The sequence below is a fragment of the Salmo salar genome, chromosome ssa01 (assembly GCF_905237065.1).
Source record: "Salmo salar chromosome ssa01, Ssal_v3.1, whole genome shotgun sequence".
NCBI classification, from domain to species: domain Eukaryota; kingdom Metazoa; phylum Chordata; class Actinopteri; order Salmoniformes; family Salmonidae; genus Salmo; species Salmo salar.
In genome coordinates, this window is record NC_059442.1 from 44315523 (window position 1) to 44337748 (window position 22226).

Here is a 22226-nt window from a genome sequence, read left to right on the forward strand (position 1 = left end):
TGACAGTGAGAGGACGTTTCTTTTTTGCTGAGTTTATATGGACAATAAGTGAACTTTCATGTATCTCGGCCTTTAGGGAAGCCACTCTACCAAGGTGGAGGCAGTAGTCAGGACTCTGAAGAAGATCCAGCTAACTGACCCAGGAGCCAAGTGTCTCGTCTTCTCCACGGTAACGCATGTGTCCTTTGTAAACAAGGTGTAAACAACAACAAAGTAAACAAACTCATTATTACAGTTACTGTGACGGTCATTTATTGGCCACGCTGTTTAAAACATCATATTAGGATGATGTCGTTGATGATGTGTGTGTTCCTTTTCTCCAGTGGCAGTGTGTTTTGGACATCATTGCCAAGGCTCTGTTTGACAACAACATGGAGTTCTCTCAAATCAATGGCATTCACAAATTCCAGGTTTGTGTTGCATGTCACTCCAATCATAGTTTCTGTACAACTTCTCAATGGCACAATCGCAATGCTTTTCTCCTAAATGAAGAATATTTGTTTTACTTGTAGAGCGAGAGCTGCCACTGAGAAGCTTTTTTCCCTACGCTGTCGCAGCATCTCTCATTTCCAAATTCAAACCTGTAGATACATTTGCTCCAATTATAAAGTCCACCCTTCTTGCTTGCTGTTACTGCACGTCTTCATCTCCGTGTCTTTAACCTGTGAATTGATCGTTGGTGTTTCAGGAGAATCTGTGTTCGTTTAAATACGAGGAGAAGATCAACATCCTGCTCCTTCCTCTCCACACGGGCTCCAATGGGCTCAACATCATCGAGGCTACGCACGTCCTATTGGTGGAGCCCATCCTCAACCCCGCCCACGAGCTGCAGGCCATTGGCCGGGTGCACCGCATCGGACAGACCAAGTGAGAACACTGGGTTTGCTTTATTACTTTTTATAAGTATGTATAGGCCATTATGTCTTATTATAAGGTCTATAACATGTTATTTCTCTGTCCTCTAGACCCACCTATGTCCATAGATTCCTCATCAAGTCCACTATTGAGGAGAGAATGCAGGCTATGTTGAAGACTGCAGAGAAAAGGTGAGGGCCTTTTCTTGTACTAAAAACAGAGGCCAATGTTCTATTTCATAGTCATAGGACAACATACAGTGAGGGGAAAAAAGTATTCGATCCCCTGCTGATTTTGTACGTTTTCCCACTGACAAAGAAATGATCAGTCTATAATTTTAATGGTAGGTTTATTTGAACAGTGAGAGACAGAATAACAACAAAAAAATCCAGAAAAACGCATGTCAAAAATGTTATAAATTGATTAGCATTTCAATGAGGGAAATAAGTATTTGACCCCTCTGCAAAACATGACTTAGTACTTGGTGGCAAAACCCTTGTTGGCATTCACAGAGGTCAGACATTTCTTGTAGTTGGCCACCAGGTTTGCACACATCTCAGGAGGGATTTTGTCCCACTCCTCTTTGCAGATCTTCTCCAAGTCATTAAGGTTTCGAGGCTGACGTTTGGCAACTCGAACCTTCAGCTCCCTCCACAGATTTTCTATGGGATTAAGGTCTGGAGACTGGCTAAGCCACTCCAGGACCTTAATGTGCTTCTTTTTGAGCCACTCCTTTGTTGCCTTGGCCATGTGTTTTGAGTCATTGTCATGCTGGAATACCCATCCACGACCCATTTTCAATGCCCTGGCTGAGGGAAGGAGGTTCTCACCCAAGATTTGACGGTACATGGCCCTGTCCATCGTCCCTTTGATGCGGGGAAGTTGTCCTGTCCCCTTAGCAGAAAAACACCCCCAAAGCATAATGTTTCCACCTCCATGTTTGACGATGGGGATGGTGTTCTTGGGGTCATAGGCAACATTCCTCCTCCTCTAAACACGGCGAGTTGAGTTGATGCAAAAGAGCTCCATTTTGGTCTCATCTGACCACAACACTTTCACCCAGTTGTCCTCTGAATCATTCAGATGTTCATTGGCAAACTTCAGACGGGCATGTATATGTGCTTTCTTGAGCAGGGGGACCTTGCGGGCGCTGCAGGATTTCAGTTCTTCACAGCGTAGTGTGTTACCAATTGTTTTCTTGGTGACTATGGTCCCAGCTGCCTTGAGATCATTGACAAGATCCTCCCGTGTAGTTCTGGGCTGATTCCTCATCGTTCTCATGATCATTGCAACTCCACGAAGTGAGATCTTGCATGGAGCCCCAGGCCGAGGGAGATTGACAGTTCTTTTGTGTTTCTTCCATTTGTGAATAATCGCACCAACTGTTGTCACCTTCTCACCAAGCTGCTTAGCGATGGTCTTGTAGCCCATTCCAGCCTTGTGTAGGTCTACAATCTTGTTCCTGACATCCTTGGAGAGCTCTTTGGTCTTGGCCATGGTGGAGAGTTTTGAATCTGATTGATTGATTGCTTCTGTGGACAGGTGTCTTTTATGCAGGTAACAAACTGAGATTAGGAGCACTCCCTTTAAGAGTGTGCTCCTAATCTCAGCTCCTTACCTGTATAAAAGACACATACATTTTCATTTACATTTTAGTCATTTAGCAGACACTCTTATCCAGAGTGACTTGCAGTAGTGAATGCATACATTTCCTAATTTTTTTTCCTGTACTGGGAGCCAGAAATCTTTCTGATTGAGAGGGGATCAAATACTTATTTCCCTCATTAATATGCAAATCAATTTATAACATTTTTGACATGCATTTTTCTGGATTGTTTTGTTGTTATTCTGTCTCTCAGTGTTGAAATAAACCTACCATTAAAATTATAGACTGATCATTTTTTTGTCAGTGGGCAAACGTACAAAATCAGCAGGGGATCAAATACTTTTTTCCCTCACTGTATATATCTGAAGATTCAATTGTATTGTTAAATGATAATATAACTAGGTAACTATAGCTTCTGTAAGAATTAGACTACCGTTCAAAAGTTTGGGTTCACTTAGAAATGTCCTTGTTTTTGAAAGAAAAGCAATTTTTTGTCCATTAAAATAACATCAAATTGATCAGAAAAACAGTGTGGACATTGTTAATGTTGTAAATGACTATTGTAGCTGGAAACGGCAGATTTTTTATGGAATATCTACATAGGCGTACAGAGGTCCATTATCAGCAAACATCACTCCTGTGTTCCAATGGCACATTGTGTTAGCTAATCCAAGTTAATCATTTTAAAAGGCTAGTTGATCATTAGAAAACCCTTTTGCAATTATGTTAGCACAGCTGAAAACTGTTGTACTGATTTAAAGAAGCAATAAAACTGGCCTTCTTTAGACTAGTTGAGTATTTGGAGCATCAGCATTTGTGGGTTCGATTACAGGCTCAAAATGGCCAGAAACAAAATTCTGTCTTCTGAAACTCTATTCCTGTTCTGAGAAATGAAGGCTGTTGCATGCGAGAAATTGCCAAGAAACTGAAGATCTCATACAACACTGTGTACTACTCCCATCACAGAACAGCGCAAACTGGTTCTAACCAGAATAGAAAGAGGAGTGGGAGGCCCCGGTGCACAACTGAGCAAGAGGACAAGTACATTCGAGTGTCTAGTTTGAGAAACAGACGCCTCACAAGTCCTCAACTGGCACCTTCATTAAATAGTACCCGCAAAACACCAGTCTCAACGTCAGCAGTGAGGAGGCGGCTCTGGGATGCTGGCCTTCTAGGCAGAGTTACTCTGTCCAGTGTCTGTGTTCTTTTGCCCATTTTAATCTTTTATTTTTATTGGCCAGTCTGAGATATGGCTTTTTCTTTGCAACTCTGCCTAGAAGGCCAGCATCCCGGAGTTGCCTCTTCACTGTTGATGTTGAGACAGTTTTCAGCATAATTGCAAAAGGGTTTTCTAATGATCAATTAGCCTTTTAAAATTATAAACTTGGATTAGCTAACACAACGTGCCATTGGAACACAAGAGTGATGGTTGCTGATAATGGGCCTCTGTACACCTATGTAGATATTCCATAAAAAATCTCCCATTTCCAGCTAGAATAGTCATTTACAACATTAACAATGTCTACACTGTATTTCTGATCAATTTGATGTTATTTTAATCAACACAAAATGTGCTTTAATTTCAAAAACAAGGACATTTCTAAGTGACCCCAAACTTTTGAACGGTCGTGTAGCTAGTTTTGAAACACTGTTGTCCAGACACCACAGTCACAGTGCGATGCGACTCCGTTAGTTCTGAACATTGTAAATGTTGTCATACCACCGCAGCAGCCACAGTGCGACTGCCATGAAGCACTCGGAGGCTGCAGTCCTGATGGTGGCTGATCTGGCTGATCTCTTCACCGAGGACAGCGAGGCCCTGGAGTAAACCATGCCACTACCGCACCTGGCCCTGGAGTGAAGCTGAACCTGTCCACCAAGCCACTACATTACTAATCCTAACCCCATCAGGGGCTAGAGACACAGACGAGGCCGTCGTACAGATACGCAGGCTCAAAGCTAAGCAGGCTCAAAGATAAGCGCACACTGCATCCAGCACACAGTGTTAATAGTAGACGAACAGTGATATTACACGCAAGACCCAATGGAATCGTTGTTTAGCATATTCCACTTTTTACGTAGCTGTTCCAATGGCATCACATAGTTATATGGATTAAAAAGAAACATAGAAAAGGGAAGCCAGTAAGTGAAGTACCAAATATCACTTTGTGTCTTTTAAACTATGTGAAGTGGCAGTTTAATGGTCTTGTTAGATCTCTCTGTCTGGTACAGTATATTTAGTTCACTTGTTGCCACAGATTGGAAAACTGTGAGGTTTTTAATGGATGTATATATATGTCTCCCTTCAACACACTCAGATTCCACATAATTCTGATGAGTAGCTGCTTTTATGATTCCCTTTGATTAGATTTCACTGAAATATTGTGTTGTTTTACCTCTGTATTCCTCACTATCCACAATGCATCTAACAGTAGGTCATATATTATGTTAATAGACATCAAACATGCTCCTTGTCCAAATGTTGATATTCTGATGAGGGAAAAACATTCCAGATGATGTAATCACTTTGGTGATTGGTTGAGGTATTCCATCCCTTTTTAGAGAATAAAAGGCTGGCATAGGACAGTTGTTTTGAATCTGTTTTGAATCTGCTTCTTTTGTATTATAAGTCATGTCAAACTCAGCCAAGTTGTTAATGTCCATGTTGTAAAAGTTTGCAGGGAGGAAGGAAGCTTTTACAACATGAGTGGATTTTGTACGTTTTGCGGGAATCTCTTCCGTTGAGAGGATCAATTGAAGCTGGTTGTCTGGTGGGATAATGACAGACAATCACAGTCTAACTGTTCAGCTAGTCCTATTTGCAAGACAAAAAAAGCTAATGATTCCATGTCCGTAAAACTTTGCCTGTAAAGTGAACTTGTAAAAATTCAAAATAATTTTCATCAAATGTTCCTCATGTTCTAGATTTCTAGCTTCTTCCTTTGTGGTGCTTCTTGTCTGTTACAGCCTCACTCACACACACACACACACACACACACACACACACACACACACACACACACACACACACACACACAGAATTAGACCATTGTCAGTGTCAGTGAACTGCCCTTGACTCATCAGCAGACCTTCTTTTCCTCTCACGGGGTGCACCCCAAATGGCACCCTATTCCCTATGGGCCCTGGTCAAAAGTAGTGCACTATAGGGAATAGGGTGCCATTTGGGACAAAGCTATTGAATGGGGTCCACGCAGCAGTAAAGATTTCCCCATGGCCTTTAAAAAAACGCATGGACAAAAGACGGCAGATAAAAAAGCACTACCACCCCTGTCATATTGTCTCTGTTGACATGTTAATGAGTTTGCTTGTTGATGTGCGTAGTAAGACGATGTAGTTGCGTAGTGCAATGTTTACAAAGAGGGCATCGCCGGCTACGTCCCAGTTGTATGGTGACGTCCCCAAGGCTCCCGTTTCCCTACATAGTGCACTACTTTTGACCAGAGCCCATAGTAGTGCACGATATAGGGAATAGGGTGCCATTTGGGATGCAAATCTATGTGTGTTACCTTGGACTCCCCTCGGCTCCCCCAATTCATGTGTGGAATCCCATTGTTGGTGGGGACATCATTCAGGCTAGTGTTTTAAGGTCTGGAGAAAGGGAGGGAGGGAGGCTGGTTCTCGGTCCTAGTTCATTAGAGCTGTGTTTGGAGGACTGCACTGAGAGTGGGCACTACGTCTGAACCTGACAGCTACACTTTGGTGAATAGGTTAGAAGATTCACAGATCTGTGGGAAAGGGCCAAGAAGACAGGAGTCTGAGGTTTGGAGTATCTGACCGTAGAGAAGCCAGAGAGAGCGAGAGTCCCTTTGAAGATGACATCTGCCAGTTTGGTGTTAGCCTGGCTCCTGCTCGCTGTGAGGACAGTCACCTCTGCTGTGTATCTGGAGCCTGAGGAGGAGGGTGAGTTCAGTTCAACTACTTCATGAGCAGGGTTGCAAAAATCCCCCAAATCCACGGGGTTCTTCTTCTCAGAAACCCCAGTTGCAGGATTTCAAGGAATCAGCAGGGAATAAGCTGATAGTAACCTCCAAGCTGGAATTTCTTCAACCAGGATTTTTGAAAAACCAGGGAATTTTGGGAAACGTTTTAGGAGTTTTGCAACCCTATTCGTAGGCAAATCTCAAGTTTACATCTAGAATCCTTAATTGAAACAATAACAAAGAGACACCCTGCCTCTGTTTTGGTTAAAAGCTGAGGGATGGGCCTGGAGAAATGTACCCACTCTCAAATTCATAGACGGAGATATGGATGCAAGAACTGATCATTCATGCTATCAAAATGATAGTTTTAAACACGTTTTGAGGCGACACAGTGTTTATTTACATTTACATCGTTTACAAACATTTGGCGTTATATGTTGGGTTCTGATGTGGTATGACAATCGAACTCAGCTCATTAGGCATTTATAAGTTATATTCTTCAAGAATCAATGGGTATATATCATTAATTTATAAGTCCATAACTTGATATAATGTGTTTTTTTTGGGGGGGGGTATCCGTTTCTTGATGTGGTCTTAATGTTGATTGGTCTTGTTAAACAATAAGCACCTGTTGAAATCTAGAGACCACATATATTAGAGGAGGAGCCCAGAATCATGTTTTGACTGGGGACACTTTTAGGAGTCTGGGATGGAACGTATAGGAGAATGGAATCTATAGTTGTAATTTTTCTGTGATCATATTGATGTCACAACTGCCCTTCATAGTAACTGGGATAAATATTGTTTTGTATATAACTCTTGAACTGTATACTTGCAAAAATGGAATAATGCATTACATTTAAAATTGGTAACATATTTCATATGATCTGATATCATGTCAGGGTCAGGGGGACAGGATTTTTTAAGCGTTGTCCCGCTGACCCCTTCCTCTCTTCTAGAGCTCAATGAAACTGTCCTCTGCACCAATGACCAGATGGAGGTGGTCATTCCCAGTGCCTTCTTCCTCAATAAATTGCCACCCATTTATGTAAGTTCAGTGTCAACCAGAATTAATATTTCTTTATATTACAGCTTACCTACCATTAACTCCCCATGAAGTTTGATATAATAAATCACTGCCTGTGTGCTGTTGTGTTCTCTAGTCATTTCAACAACAAGAACCAGATCAACCGGTGGGTCTACCATAGCTCTCTAGTGAAGTCCCTTCCTCTCTTTCTTAGGTCTGGGATTTGCACCTAAATGACCCAGAGTGCCGTGGTGTCGAGATTGAAGATGACTATGTCTTCAGCATCAAGACTAATCTCTCTGACTGTGGGACAATCATGGTAAGACTTTGAGCTTTCCCCCCCCTAGAAATGCCCTGTCATATTAGGGGAATTTCATTGCCATTCTCTGATGATTGCTTTGGGAGATTAAGATTTACTTGTCTACGCCAACTATGAAGGATTTAAATCCGTAAAGTAAACAAAGTAGTAACCTTTGTCGTTCAGAGCAACCCTGACAAAGAAGAAAAACATATAAGCACCAGTAACATGGAGACAAACTACAGTTTGGATCTTTTTTACCAGCCACATAAAATCCCCATCACAGTAAATTTTCAAATTTTACGATGCACCTCTGTTGTATTGAGCTCTGGCCTGACGTCTGGTGTATTATTGTAGAACTTCTCTGCACTGGTTTGTGCCAGAAAAAGGACTTAAAGGGATACATCAGGATTTTGGCAATGAGGCCTTTTATCTACTTCCCCAGAGTCCGATGAACTAGCGGAGACCATTTTTATGTCTCTGTGTCCAGTTTGTAGGAGTTAGAGGTTGCTTCACATGCCAATGCTAACTAGCGTTTATGCAATGACTGGAAGTCTATGGGTATCTGCTAGCATGCTAGTATATACCTATAGACTTCCAGTCATTGCGCTAAAATCCCGAAGTATCCCTTTAATTGGGTGAGCTAAATGGGAGTTTGGATACACGCAATGCTCAAAATAACTAGCATGAATAACACCTCTTTTCCTTTATAAGTTACGTACACGGACCTCCGCTATCAGTTTCCTGCAATGAAATGATCCCATAATCTGTAAAAAGCGTGAGGGAGAGACCGAGACAGAGAGAAAGAGAGAGGGGAGGGATAAGTAGCCTATATTTAAAAGAAAATGGGAGTGTTGTTCCTTTGCCCTTCTAAGAGCCACTGGACTTTATTCAAAGCAGCGAGGAGTGGGTGGGAGCTCTAAATTTTCAGGATTGACATGGAAATGAGCGTGTTTTCAGACCTGCTGAATAGCCGGGCTATAATTCATTGGCCCACTTTGTAGTTGTCTCTTTTATACTACCTCCCAGCCGCGTCTCATACAGTGGTGGCAGGAGCACAGCTCCGAGGACAATTTTAACTTTGGCGTGGTATAAATCTGTACTCAAGACCATGAGTGTCATTGAAACACTTGCTTAGAATGCACAGAAGCATTTCTTGTAAAGCAAGCAAAAGGTTAACACAGCTTTGTGTGTGTGTGTGTGGGGGGGGGTCTCTCCCCCTTTCTCTTTCTCTACCCTCTGAAGTTTTACAAGGCTTTTGCTTCACCATACCAGCCCTAGTGAAAGTAGTAAGTCCGCTTTGCTTCTGGGATTAGACACTGTTGGGAAAAGAAGGGAATGCCATAGTTAGAAAACACTCCTCCTTTCACCTTGAGAGGTAGAAGTAGACCCTCTTAAACCTCTTGAACCCCACAGACGGGACCGGAGAGAATAGCAAGTGGGCGTGTAATGACTCTCCAAAATAAATTGGACTTGAAGATTTTGTCACCCATTGCCATAATCATTGTGGTCTCGCTGTCAAATTGTATGAGTTTGTTAATTAACCATTCATAAGAACCCAAAGTCAGTGAACAGAGCATTATTCCTACAGAATAATGAAGACGTTAGTGCACTATATAGGGAATAGGCTGCTATTTAAGACGCAGCCTCTGTGGCTCAGACAGTAGGCCCTGTGTATTTACCCTGGGGTAATAAAACAGTACTGGACAGTAGGGGCAAGGGGCAATTCATCCTTCTCAATGGCCATGGGACCATTCCTCCAGTTGCTCTCAACAGGGATCCGGACACAACCCGGTCACAACCTTTTCATCCAACCATGTTTATGGTTTCTGCCTACGTCAGTAGTCTGCTACTAAACATTTGAATTGTATTACTCACACATTCTATAGTGACAGAAAATTGCAGTGCTGCTGCCTACTGTACGTAGGCGCTCTGGTTGGGGAAAGAGTAATCTTGGAACCCAGAACCAAATCTTGCATGGGCTGGCCAGCTACTCAATTTGATATTTATGTTAACAGTATGTCACCGGAAATTAAGGAAAGAGTTTGCTGAAGAGGGGTAACTTTTGGTGAATGTAGCAGGGTTTGTGACGTGTAGCGTGTGCTAGCTCACCCTTTCATGGTTATCAATCTGCAGTTACAGTGCATTTGGAAATTATTCAGACTCCTTTACTTTTTCCACGTTGTTACGTTACAGCCTTATTCTAAAATGTATAAAAAATGTAAAACATCTCATCATTCTACACACAATAACCCCATAAAGACAAAGGAAAAACAGATTTTTAGAAATGTGCAAATTTATTACAAATAAAAAAACTGAAATATCACATTTACAGTGGCTTGCGAAAGTATTCACCCCCCTTGGCATTTTTCCTATTTTGTTTCCTTACAACCTGGAATTAAAATAGATTTTTGGGGTGTTTGTATCATTTGATTTACACAACATGCCTACCACTTTGAAGATTCAAAATATTTTTTTATTGTGAAACAAACAGGAAATAAGACAAGAAAAAACTGAACTTGAGCGTGCATAATTATTCACCACCCAAAAGTCAATACTTTGTAGAGCCACCTTTTGCAGCAATTACAGCTGTAAGTCTCTTGGGGTATGTCTCTATAAGCTTTGCACATCTAGCCACTGGGATTTTTGCCCATTCTTCAAGGCAAAACTGCTCCAGCTCCTTCAAGTTGGATGGGTTCTGCTGGTGTACAGCAATCTTTAAGTCATACCACAGACTCTCAATTGGATTGAGGTCTGGGCTTTGACTAGGCCATTCCAAGACATTTAAATGTTTCCCCTTAAACCACTCGAGTGTTGCTTTAGCAGTATGCTTAGGGTCATTGTCCTGCTGGAAGGTGAACCTCTGTCCCGGTCTCAAATCTCTGGAAGACTGAAACAGGTTTCCCTCAAGAATGTCCCTGTATTTAGCGCCATCCATCATTCCTTCAATTCTGACCAGTTTCCCAGTCCCTGCCGATGAAAAACATACCTACAGCATGATGCTGCCACCACCATGCTTCACTGTGGGGATGGTGTTCTCGGGGTGATGAGAGGCGTTGGGTTTGCGCCAGACATAGCGTTTTCCATGATGGCCAAAAAGCTCAATTCTAGTCTCATCTGACCAGAGTACCTTCTTCCATATGTTTGGGGAGTCTCCCACATGCCTTTTGGCGAACACCAAACGTTTTTGCTTATTTTTTTCTTTAAGCAATGGCTTTTTTTCTGGCCACTCTTCCATAAAGCCCAGTTCTGTGGTGTGTACGGCTTAAAGTGGTCCGATGGACAGATACTTCAATCTCCGCTGTGGAGCTTTGCAGCTCCTTCAGGGTTATTTTTGGTCTCTTTGTTGCCTCTCTGATTAATGCCCTCCTTGCCTGGTGCGTGAGTTTTGGTGGGTGGCCCTCTCTTGGCAGGTTTGTTGTGGTGCCATATTCTTTCCATTTTTTAATAGCTGATTTAATTGTGCTCCGTGGGATGTTCAAAGTTTCGGATCTTTTTTAATAACCCAACCCTGATCTGTACTTCTCCACAACTTTGCCCCTGACCTGTTTGGAGAGCTCCTTGGGCTTCATGGTGCCGCTTGCTTGGTAGTGCCCCTTGCTTAGTGGTGTTGCAGAATTTGGGGCCTTTCAGAACAGGTGTATATACAGTTGAAGTCGGAAGTTTACATACACTTAGGTTGGAGTCATTAAAACTCATTTTTCAACCACTCCACAAATTTCTTGTTATCAAACTATAGTTTTGTCAAGTCGGTTAGGACATCTACTTTGTGCATGACACAAGTCATTTTTCCAACAATTGTTTACAGACAGATTATTTCACTTGTAATTCACTGTATCACAATTCCAGTGGGTCAGAAGTTTACATACACTAAGTTGACTGTGCCTTTAAACAGCTTGGAAAATTCCCTAAAATGATGTCATGACGTTAGAAGCTTCTGATAGGCTAATTGACATCATTTGAGTCAATTGGAGGTGTACCTGTAGATGTATTTTAAAGCCTATCTTCAAACTCAGTGCCTCTTTGCTTGACATCATGGGAAAATCTAAATAAATTAGCCAAGACCTCAGAAGAATAATTGTAGACCTCCACAAGTCTGGTTCATCCTTGGGAGCAATTTCTGAATGCCTGAAGGTACCACGTTCATCTGTACGAACAATAGTACGCAAGTATAAACACCATGGGACCACGCAGCCATCATACCGCTCAGGAAGGAGACACATTCTGTCTCTTAGAGATGAATGTACATTGGTGCGAAAAGTGCAAATCAATCCCAGAACAACAGCAAAGGACCTTGTGAAGATGCTGGAGGAAACGGGTACAAATGTATCTATATCCAGAGTAAAATGAGTCCTATATCAACATAACCTGAAAGGCCTCTCAACAAGGAAGAAGCCACTGCTCCAAAACCGCCATAAAAAAGCCAGACTATGGTTTGCAACTGCACATGGGGACAAAGATCGTACTTTTTTGAGAAATGTCCTCTGGTCTGATGAAACAAAAATAGAACTGTTTGGCCATAATGACCATCGTTATGTTTGGAGGAAAAAGGGGGAAGCTTGCAAGCTGAAGAACACCATCCCAACCATGAAGCACGGGGGTGGCAGCATCATGTTGTGGGGGTGCTTTGCCACAGGAGGGACTGGTGCACTTCACAAAATAGATGGCTTCATGAGGATGGAAAATTATGTGGATATATTGAAGCGACGTCGAAAAGACATCAGTCAGGAAGTTAAAGCTTGGTCTCACATGGGTCTTCCAAATGGACAATGGCCCCAAGCATACTTCCAAAGTTGTGGCAAAATGGCTTAAGGATAACAAAGTCAAGGTATTGGAGTCACCATCACAAAGCCCTGACCTCAATTCTATAGAAACTTTGTGGACAGAACTGAAAAAGCGTGTGCGAGCAAGGAGGCCTACAAACCTGACTCAGTTACACCAGCTCTGTCAGGAGGAATGGGCCAAAATTCACCCAACTTATTGTGGGAAGCTTGTGGAAGGCTACCCAAAACGTTTGACCCAAGTTAAACAATTTAAAGGCAATGCTAACAAATACTAATTGAGTGTATGTAAACTTCTGACCCTCTGGGAATGTGATGAAAGAAATAAAAGCTGAAATAAATCATTCTCTCAACTATTATTCTGACATTTCACATTCTTAAAATAAAGTGGTGAGCCTAACTGAAGTAAGACAGGGAATTTGTACTAGGATTAAATGTCAGGAATTGTGAAAAACTGAGTTTAAATGTATTTGGCTAAGATGTATGTAAACTTCCGACTTCAACTGTATACTGCGATCATGTGACACTTAGATTGCACACAGGTGGACTTTATTCAACGAATTATGTGACTTCTGAAGGTAATTGGTTGCACCAGATCTTATTTAGGGTCTTCATAGTAATGGGGGTGAATACATATTTACACACCACTTTTCCTTTTTTTTCCTTTTTACATTTTTTTTTTAAACAAGTTATTTTTTTAAATTTCACTTTACCAATTTGGACTATTTTGTGTATGTCCATTACATGAAATCCAAAAATCCCAAAAAACAGGTTGTAATTCAACAAAATAGGAAAAATGCCAAGGGGATGAATACTGTTACAAGGCACTTTACATAAATATTCAGACCCTTTACTCAGTACTTTGTTGAAGCACCTTTGGCAGTGATTACAGCCTTGAGTCTTCTTGGGTATGATGCTACAAGCTTGGCACACCTGTATTTGGGGAGTTTTTCCCATTCTTCTCTACAGATACTCTCAAGCTCTGTCAGGTTGGATGGGGAGTGTCGCTGCACAGCTATTTTCAGGTCTCTCCAGAGATGTTCGATCAGGTTCAAGCCCGGACTCTAGCTGGGCCACTCAAGGACATTCAGAGACTTGTCCCGAAGCCACTCCTGCTTTGTCTTGGCTGTGTGCTTAGGGTCGTTGTCCTGTTGGAAGGTGAATCTTCACCCCAATCTGAGATTCTGAGCGCTCTGGAGCAGGTTTTCATCAAGGAGCTCTCTGTACTTTGCTCCATTAATCTTTCCCTCGATTCTGATTAGTCTCCCAGTCCCTGACGCTGAAAAACATCACCACAGCATGATGCTGCCACCACCATGCTTTCCCGTAGGAATGGTGCCAGGTTTCCTCCAGACGTGATGCTGTCAACTGTGGAACCTTATATAGACAGGTGTATGCCTTTCCAAATCATGTCCAATCAATTGAATTTACCACAGGTGGACTCCAATCAAGTTGTAGAAGCATCTCAAGGATGATCAATGGAAACAGGATGCAGCTGAGCTGTTTTTAATTTTTAATATGTGCAAAAAATTATAAAAACCTGTTTTCACTTTGTCATTATGGGATATTGTGTGTAGTTTGATGAGGAAAAACATTTGATCCATTTTAGAATAAGGCTGTAACGTAACGTGGAAAAAGTCAAGGGGTCTGAAAACTTTCCGAATGCACTTTACTTCCAAAGTGACTCATTGACTTTCTTCCAAAGTTGCACCATCCACAATAACGATTCATACTTCTCTTTCTAGGCATCGGATGATACACATATTATGTTCATTAACACCATACGCAACAACGATTCGGATGTCATCACAAGGAACTACATAAACATCACGTTTGTCTGCCGCTACCCAATAAACTACATGGTCCGGCAACCTAATGGGGAAAACATGATCAGGGTGGATGTCAAGTAAGATATCTAGTTATGGCCTTTAAAAAGGGTTATGGATTTTCGTTACGAGTTCATTAATACATTGTTTAAACTTTCATTAACATTAATCACAGAGTCTTAATTAGCCAAAGAAGCTGATCTACAAGCATTTCGCTACACCCGCAATTACATCTGCTAAACATGTTTATTTGACCATTAAAATTTGATTTGATGTAAAAGAGGTCGCTTTATGTTCTATGTAGTGCTTGCTGTTTGTAGAATACATCAATCCAATCACTTCTAATAGAATTGTGTACTTGTAACTGTAACTCAAGCAAATTGGACCTGTAACTGTAACTCAAGCAAATTGGACCTGTAACTGTAACCCAAGCAAATTGGACCTGTAACTGTAACCCAAGCACTGCATCTGTACAATCTCTACTATTCTCTCCAGGATGATCACTCTGAACACAGAAGATGGGAACTTCTCTGTGTCCATGTTGCTGTATAAAGACAAGGACTTTGAGGACAAGTGGACCACTGTGCCCTCACTGACACTGGACGACAACATCTACGTTAAAGTTTTCATGGTAAAGTTCATCATTTGATTTCATTCTGCTTGATATCTATTGTATTGCTTTCCAACCTAGACTCAGGGGTAGACGTGACATATTAAATGTAAATCCAGGATACCAGATTAGTATGACATGTTGCGTTTTGCATGGTATGTATTAATTTGTGGATGTCTGTCATCCATTTCTTATGATATGTTACAAATTACAATTCGTACAATGTTACGAATTTGCAAAACGTATGATGTTACGAATTACAATATGTCGTCGCTAACGTTAGCAAGGTGGTAACCTTCTGTCTTATGTAATCATACCAAACGTAACATATCATATTCATTTGAGTGTCCCGGATTTACATTTATTATGTTATGTCTGGTCTGAGACCAGGCTGATTTGTTTTCTTATTGTCATTGCAAACACACTTTGACACCATCATAGTCTTCTAGGAATGGTGTTGTTGAAATATGAAATTAGAGCTGATCATGACCAGCAGATATTTAGTTAGGCTAGTTAACTGAAGTACCAACCAATGTGGTGTAACTTACTGTGCAGCTTTTGAATGTTAGAATAGGCCCAATTAACTGTAAGCTTACCGTGGTTGAGACGTTTCTCCCTCTTGCTAGATAAAGATGAGCACCTTTAGTGAGTGTTGAACTGAAGACCAGTCTTTGGCCCTGGCAATAGACATACGGTACATGTCAAGTATATTGGCCCTGATCAAATGTGATTGTCTGTTGCTCCATCTTTTGCTTCCAAGAAACCCTAGTTCCCACTGTTGTTTACTCTCTCTTTATCTGTACATCTGTTGACCTGCTGACTTGGTCAAAATATTTACTGAGTGCAGTGTAGGCCTCACTCTATCTGTGTGTAGGGTGGTGTCAATTAGTCACTGACTGCAGTCCCGGGTTTGTCTCTCTCTCTCTCTCTTAGATACCGGCTCATCTTTTGCTGCGTGTGGAGAGATGCTGGGCTACCCCAACCAACGACCCGTACAGTAACATCCAGTACACCTTCATTAAGGACAGGTATTTTAAAAGAAAAGTTTAACATTATATCACTGTGTATTATAAGCCCTGTCACCACATATTGCTCTTCATTCTATTTATTAGAATTCAAAAATGTGTTATGGAGGCATATCTAAATGTACACTGCATTCGGAAAGTATTCAGACCCATTGACTTTTCCCACATTTTGTTACGTTACAGCCTTATTCTAAAATGTATTAAATTAAATGTTTTCCTCATCAATCTACACAGAATACCCCATAATGACAAAGAAAAAACGGGTTTTTAGAAAAAACAGATACCTTATTTACATAAGTATACAGACCCTTTGCTATGTGACTCGAAATAGAGCTCAGGTGCAACCTGTTTCCATTGATCATCCTTGAGATGTGATCAAACTTGATTGGAATCCACCTGTGGTAAATTGAATTGATTGGACATGATTTGAAAAGTCACACACCAGTCTATATAAGGTCCCACAGTTGACAGTGCATGTCAGAGCAAAAACCAAGCCATGAGATTGAATGAATTATCCGTAGAGCTCCGAGACAGGATTGTGTCGGGGCACAGATCTGGGGAAGGGCACCAAAACATTTCTGCAGTATTGAAGGTCCCCAAGAACACAGTGGCGTCCATCCTTCTTAAATGGAAGAAGTTTGGAGCCTGGCCAAACTGAGCAACCGGGGAGAAGAGCCTTGGTCAGGGAGGTGACCAAGAACCCAATGGTCACTGACAGAGCTTCAGAGTTCCTCTGTGGAGATGGTAGAACCTTCCAGAAGGATAACCATCTCTGCAGCACTCCACCAATCAGGCCTTTATGGTAGAGTGGCCAGACGGAAGTACAATCTTGGTTTCATCAGACCATGAGAAACAACATTCTCTGGTCTGATTAAACCAAGATTGTACTCTTTGGCTTGAAAGCCAAGCATCACATCTGGTGGAAACCTGCACCATCCCTAAGTTGAAGCACGGTGGTGGCAGCATCATGCTGTGGGGATGTTTTTCAGCGTCAGGGACTGGGAGACTAGTCAGGGTTGAGGAAAAGATGAACGGAGCAAAGTACAGAGAGCTCTTGGATGAAAACCTGCTCCAGAGCCCTCAGGACCTCAGACTGGGGTGAAGGTTCACCTTCCAACAGGACAATGATCCTAAGCACACAGCCAAGACAACGTAGGAGTGGCTTCGGGACAAGTCTCTGAATGTCCTTGAGTGGCCCAGTCAGAGCCTGGACTTGAACCCGATCGAACATCTCTGGAGAGACCTGAAAATAGCTGTGCAGGGACACTCCCCATCCAACCTGGCAGAGCTTGAGAGGATCTGCAGAGAAGAATGGGAGAAACTCCCCAAATACAGGTGTGCCAAGCTTGTAGCATCATACCCAAGAAGACTCGATGCTGTAATCGCTGCCAAAGGTGCTTCAACAAAGTACTGAGTAAAAGGTCTGAATGCTTATGCAAATGTGATATTTAAAAAAGATACATATAAATGTGCAAAAAAAATGGGTATTGTGTGTAGTTTGAGGGGAAAAAAATATTTAATCAATTTTAGAATAAGGCTGTAATGTAACAAAATCTGGAAAAAGTCTAGGGGTCTGAATACTTTCCGAATGGACTGTATATTTTTGTAGTGTTACACTTTCAACCACACTTGACACCAGCACATAATCCTCTGGGAATGGCGTTGTTGAAATATGAAATAAGAGCTGTTGAAATGCTTAGACTTAAGAGTTGAGGGTAACACAACAACTTCAAACCCGTCACGTGATCCAGGACCCAGATCAACAACTGTGCATGTCCTTGACAACCAGGACATATGTTGTACTGTTAGCAACAGCACAGCAATGACTTGCAAAAGGACTTCTGTTTACTACATCTGAGAAGAAAACACTTAAGAGGATCTGCCTTGTCTTTCCCAGAATCTTAATACTTTCCCAATATGAAAGATGGATATGTCACAGTCACAAAGTGCTCTGCTCTTTCGTGGCATATGTTTAATGTCAACAAGCGAATGTAGATTCTTTGTCGGTGTTTTGCTTCGGATGTTAGTATAGCATACCAGGAATGATTGTAATGGATGTGATTAACCAACACCTTCTAAAATGAATGATATCTTATTCAACGGTTGCACACGCTGCCTCTGATACTGATGCGATCCACTGCCTGCTCCCTCTCTCTCTCGCTCTCTCTCCTCTCTCTCTCTCCTCTCTCTCGGGCTTTCTCTCTCTCTCTTTCTCGCTCTCGTGTGTGTGTGTGCTTCAGCTGCCCCGTGTTGTCAAACGAACAGACATTGACAGTGCTGAAGAATGGACAGGGGCCAGAGGCTATGTTCAGGATACAAATGTTCAAGTTCGTGGGCAGCTCTTACAAGGATGTGTTTCTCCACTGCAATGTTCAGATCTGTCACAACACACCTGGGGTCTGTCAGCCTGTGAGTGATCCCTTTCTTCATTCTGATGATGCTCACTGGCTTGTTCAAACCCTAGTATATAGCAAGGGCCTACTGCTGTCACAAATAAAGACAATGAAAAGCCTTTTTTTTAAAAATATTTTTCTTTTTTACATTCCTATTATTTCAACTGGTATTAATTAAAGAAATGTGATCATTTTGGAAAATTTAAAAGGAAAAGTAAGTAGGATAATAATGCTGTGATAATACTTTAACTAAGCTATACAAATGCTTGTTGTACCTTAAAATTTCTCCCTTCATTTAACAGAACTGTTCTGTTGAGGATAGCTCCAGGCGGATGAGAAGAGATGTTGCCATGTCCCATACAGTATCTTATGGACCAATCAGGCGACGTCTGCCTGAGAGTGACCAACCCAGCCTGAGTAAGTCTCACAATAAAGGCTCTTTATTTATTATCACCAACATACTGTACTGGGTTGTGTTCAGCAGAGATAAAAGTTTTGTATTAGAGTGAAACAAGGAGGTGCTAACCTGAGCTTGTCCAATAAGAACAGAGCCAAATATTGTTGAACATTGTAGATAGAAATGCCATGATAGAGCCAAGATGATTCCTTATTCTACATGGCAGAGACAGACCTGGATGGAAATACATGTGTACAGTTGAAGTCGGAAGTTTACATACACTTAGGTTGGAGTCATTAAAACTCGTTTTTCAACCACTCCACAAATATCTTGTTAACAAACTATAGTTTTGGCAAGTATAAACACCATGGGACCACGCAGCCGTCATACCGCTCAGGAAGGAGACGCGTTCTGTCTCCTAGAGATGAACGTACTTTGGTGCGAAAAGTGCAAATCAATCCCAGAACAACAGCAAAGGACCTTGTGAAGATGCTGGAAGAAACAAGTACAAAAGTATCTATATCCACAGTAACACGAGTCCTATATTTACATAACCTGAAAGGCCGCTCAAAAAGGAAGAAGCCACTGCTCCAAAACCGCCATAAAAAAGCCAGACTACGGTTTGCAACTGCACATGGGGACAAAGATCGTACTTCTTGGAGAAATGCTCTCTGGTCTGATGAAACAAAAATAGAACTGTTTGGCCATAATGACCATTGTTATGTTTGGAGGAAAAAGGGGGACGCTTGCAAGCTGAAGAACACCATCCCAACCGTGAAGCACGGGGGTGGCAGCATCATGTTGTGGGGGTGCTTTGCTGCAGGAGGAACTGGTGCACTTCACAAAATAGATGGCATCTTGAGGATGGAAAATTATGTGGATATATTGAAGCAACATCTCAAGACATCAGTCAGGAAGTTTGGGTCTTCCAAATGGGCAATGACCCCAAGCATACTTCCAAAGTTGTGTCAAAAGGGTTTAAGGACAACAAAGTCAAGGTATTGGAGTGGCCATCACAAAGCCCTGACCTCAATCCGATAGAAACTTTGTGGACAGAACTGAAAAGCGTGTGTGAGCAAGGACGCCTACAAACCTGACTCAGTTACACCAGCTCTGTCAAGAGGAATGGGCCAAAATTCACCCAACTTATTGTGGGAAGCTTGTGGAAGGCTACCCGAAACGTTTGACCCAAGTTAAACAATTTCAAGGCAATGCTATCAAATAGTAATTGAGTGTATGTAAACTTCTGACCCACTGGGAATGTGATGAAAGAAATAAAAGCTGAAATAAATCATTCTCTCAACTATTATTCTGACATTTCACATTCTTAAAATAAAGTGGTGATCCTAACTGACCGAAGACAGGGAATTGTTACTAGGATTAAATGTCAGGAATTGTGAAAAACTGAGTTTAAATGTATTTGGCTAAGGTGTATGTAAACTTCCGACTTCAACTGTATTTCTATCTGAACGTTCCAAAATGTTGAACGCACCCCAGCTTATTTATATTTTCCATTTCAAAATGTTTTCCTACTTCTGTGTTTTGCTAACGTTGTGTCCTAACTGAACACATCCCTGCATCTCTGACTTGTCGATCTCTTGCCCTGCAGACTCTGGAGGTGTGCTTTCGTTGGAGACGTTTGTCCTGGGAGGACTGCTGGTGGTCCTACTGCTGATCACTGGAGTGTTCGGGAGGCTGTGGCTGAGAACCAGACACTCCTACCCAGCACAGGAGGCTGCTCAGCTCACTCTGTCCAATATACACCACATCTCAGAGGTAGCCTCCTAAGATAGCCGAGCAGACCAGTAGTCCAAGCTATGAGAACAGATGTCAAACGGTGCATTCATACATAAATCTACAAAAGCAGACACACAAATGCAAGCATGCACAGGCATGCATGCAGTGGTGTAGTGGAGGGTGTATGCAAGTATACGCCGAATACACACATTTTTCAGTGGGCATTGCGTATACTCACTTCTTAATACCCACAATGTGTATTGAAGTAGTGTAGTGGAGGTATACGCTGTATCAATTAATAAGGCTGATGGGACAGATCAGAATGTTTAGCTTAAAATGTTGATAAACTATTATTTCTTCATATTTTAGGCGCAGCAATGTGCTCAAGGCTGTAGGAAATACACTAATGTTCCAAAATGGAATTTGCGGGAAAACTCTGTTCTAAAATGCACACCGGGTTTCATGGACAGAGATGGAAATATCAGTTAGACATTTTTAAAGAGGCAAGATCTAAAGATGCAACAACTATCATGGGTTGATAATATGACTAGGATAATGCCTTTGGCTGCTAGACAATGAAAGAAAGTTGAAAGAAAACCAATAGAACAGGAGAATGCATATGAGGAAGTCTTTATAAAATAATTGCCTCCACATTTCTATGATTTAAGGAACAATTAAGGAACAGTAAAAATATAGTGATGCTAATGATAGGCCTAAACGTCTTCTGGTAGATGAAACGTCTTTCCCAAAAACCTTCCCAATTAAATGTTAACTAGCCACAAAGTAGCCTATGCCTATCTGGCAGAATGATATCATGATTATTTGCATTAATCCAGTGGTCATTTGTTTTGCAACTCCATCTTATGTGCTACAGAAACACTGCTAACAAAGCAACAGTGCTAGGTGCCTGTTCACTTGAATTAAAGGATAACTACACTCAAAAATACAAATGTCTTAGGTTTTTCCCAGACCTCAAAAAGGGGTCTCTGGATGTGGTTTAAGCATTGTTATGGACTTAGAACATCCAATTGTGTTTTTCTATTTCGAAAAACCTATTTTAAAAAAATAATAAGAATCTGAAACCTGTGTATTTCTGTCCAAGTTGACAGCTGCATTTATCTGTTTCAATAGTAGGCCTTCTATTAGCTTACTTGCACAGTACAGATTGGGTTGGCCTGATTGTGAAAGACCAATATGGGATTTATCATATTAGTCCATTCAGAGTGTATGTCACCATTTCTCATAGAATTCTTCACACAGGGTGCCTTTCCTTCACCTTGTGGGCCGTTTGGTAAATTTCTGGCAAACTTTGAGTATACCCACTTCTCCAGGCACCACTACACTCACTTCATGCATGCACGTGCACCCACACAAATTAAACTGTTGCATAAGGAAAGAGGAAACCATGAATTTAGTGTACTTTTGGGTGTATATAAAATATCAGTGTAGAAATCAGGGATTTTGAAGATGTATAAAACTGAAAACATCTCAGTCTGTAACATATGGGTTTTCACAGTTTTTTGTAAAGAAAAAAATAAAGGTATTTCAAAGAGCTGTTGTCTTTAATTGAACTATTTCTGACCTTTTCAATGTCTAAAACAACATACTTATTTGAGATGAAGCTCGCTAAGTATTGTTGGGGTATTCCCCATCTATTTCAGGCGCACATCTCTAGCCAAACTTCGCTGTGGTCCGGGCCCGCTGCATGATGACGCAATCAACTTGCGCCA

At 41.5% G+C, this 22226-nt stretch overlaps 2 protein-coding genes across 4 annotated transcripts in view; both read left to right on the forward strand.

The window, feature by feature from the left end:
- shprh (SNF2 histone linker PHD RING helicase) overlaps positions 1-5062 on the forward strand; it is a 34667-nt gene extending 29605 nt beyond the window's left edge. For both annotated transcript variants that reach the window (XM_014197079.2, XM_014197086.2), the window contains exons 26-30: positions 77-169; positions 324-410; positions 689-867; positions 966-1046; positions 4190-5062. In XM_014197079.2, the coding sequence (XP_014052554.2) occupies positions 77-169; positions 324-410; positions 689-867; positions 966-1046; positions 4190-4289 (540 nt within the window). In that variant the 3' untranslated portion in view covers positions 4290-5062. The remainder of the gene's footprint in view (positions 1-76; positions 170-323; positions 411-688; positions 868-965; positions 1047-4189) is intronic.
- An 822-nt stretch (positions 5063-5884) lies between these two features.
- si:dkeyp-110a12.4 (pancreatic secretory granule membrane major glycoprotein GP2) lies at positions 5885-22048 on the forward strand. 2 transcript variants are annotated; one of them, XM_014197047.2, is made up of 9 exons: positions 5885-6382; positions 7305-7450; positions 7644-7748; positions 14254-14414; positions 14830-14965; positions 15878-15972; positions 18210-18378; positions 18665-18779; positions 20369-22048. In XM_014197047.2, the coding sequence occupies exons 1-9, from the start codon at positions 6295-6297 to the stop codon at positions 20545-20547; spliced, it is 1194 nt and encodes a 397-aa protein (XP_014052522.1). In that variant the 5' UTR covers positions 5885-6294; the 3' UTR covers positions 20548-22048. The 2 variants fall into 2 exon arrangements, with proteins under 2 accessions (XP_014052522.1, XP_014052537.1); XM_014197062.2 differs by having other exon boundaries at positions 5887-6382; positions 7362-7450.
- The last annotated feature ends 178 nt before the right edge of the window (positions 22049-22226 follow it).

What these genes read in the sequence shown, in the direction of transcription:
- si:dkeyp-110a12.4 (XM_014197047.2), top strand. Translation starts at nt 6,295, where the DNA reads ATGACATCTGCCAGTTTGGTGTTAGCCTGGCTCCTGCTCGCTGTGAGG. An exon ending in CTGACTGTGGGACAATCATG is followed by an intron (nt 7,749 to 14,253) that starts GTAAGACTTTGA and finishes TTCTCTTTCTAG; the next exon opens with GCATCGGATGATACACATAT. An exon ending in TACACCTTCATTAAGGACAG is followed by an intron (nt 15,973 to 18,209) that starts GTATTTTAAAAG and finishes TGTGTGCTTCAG; the next exon opens with CTGCCCCGTGTTGTCAAACG.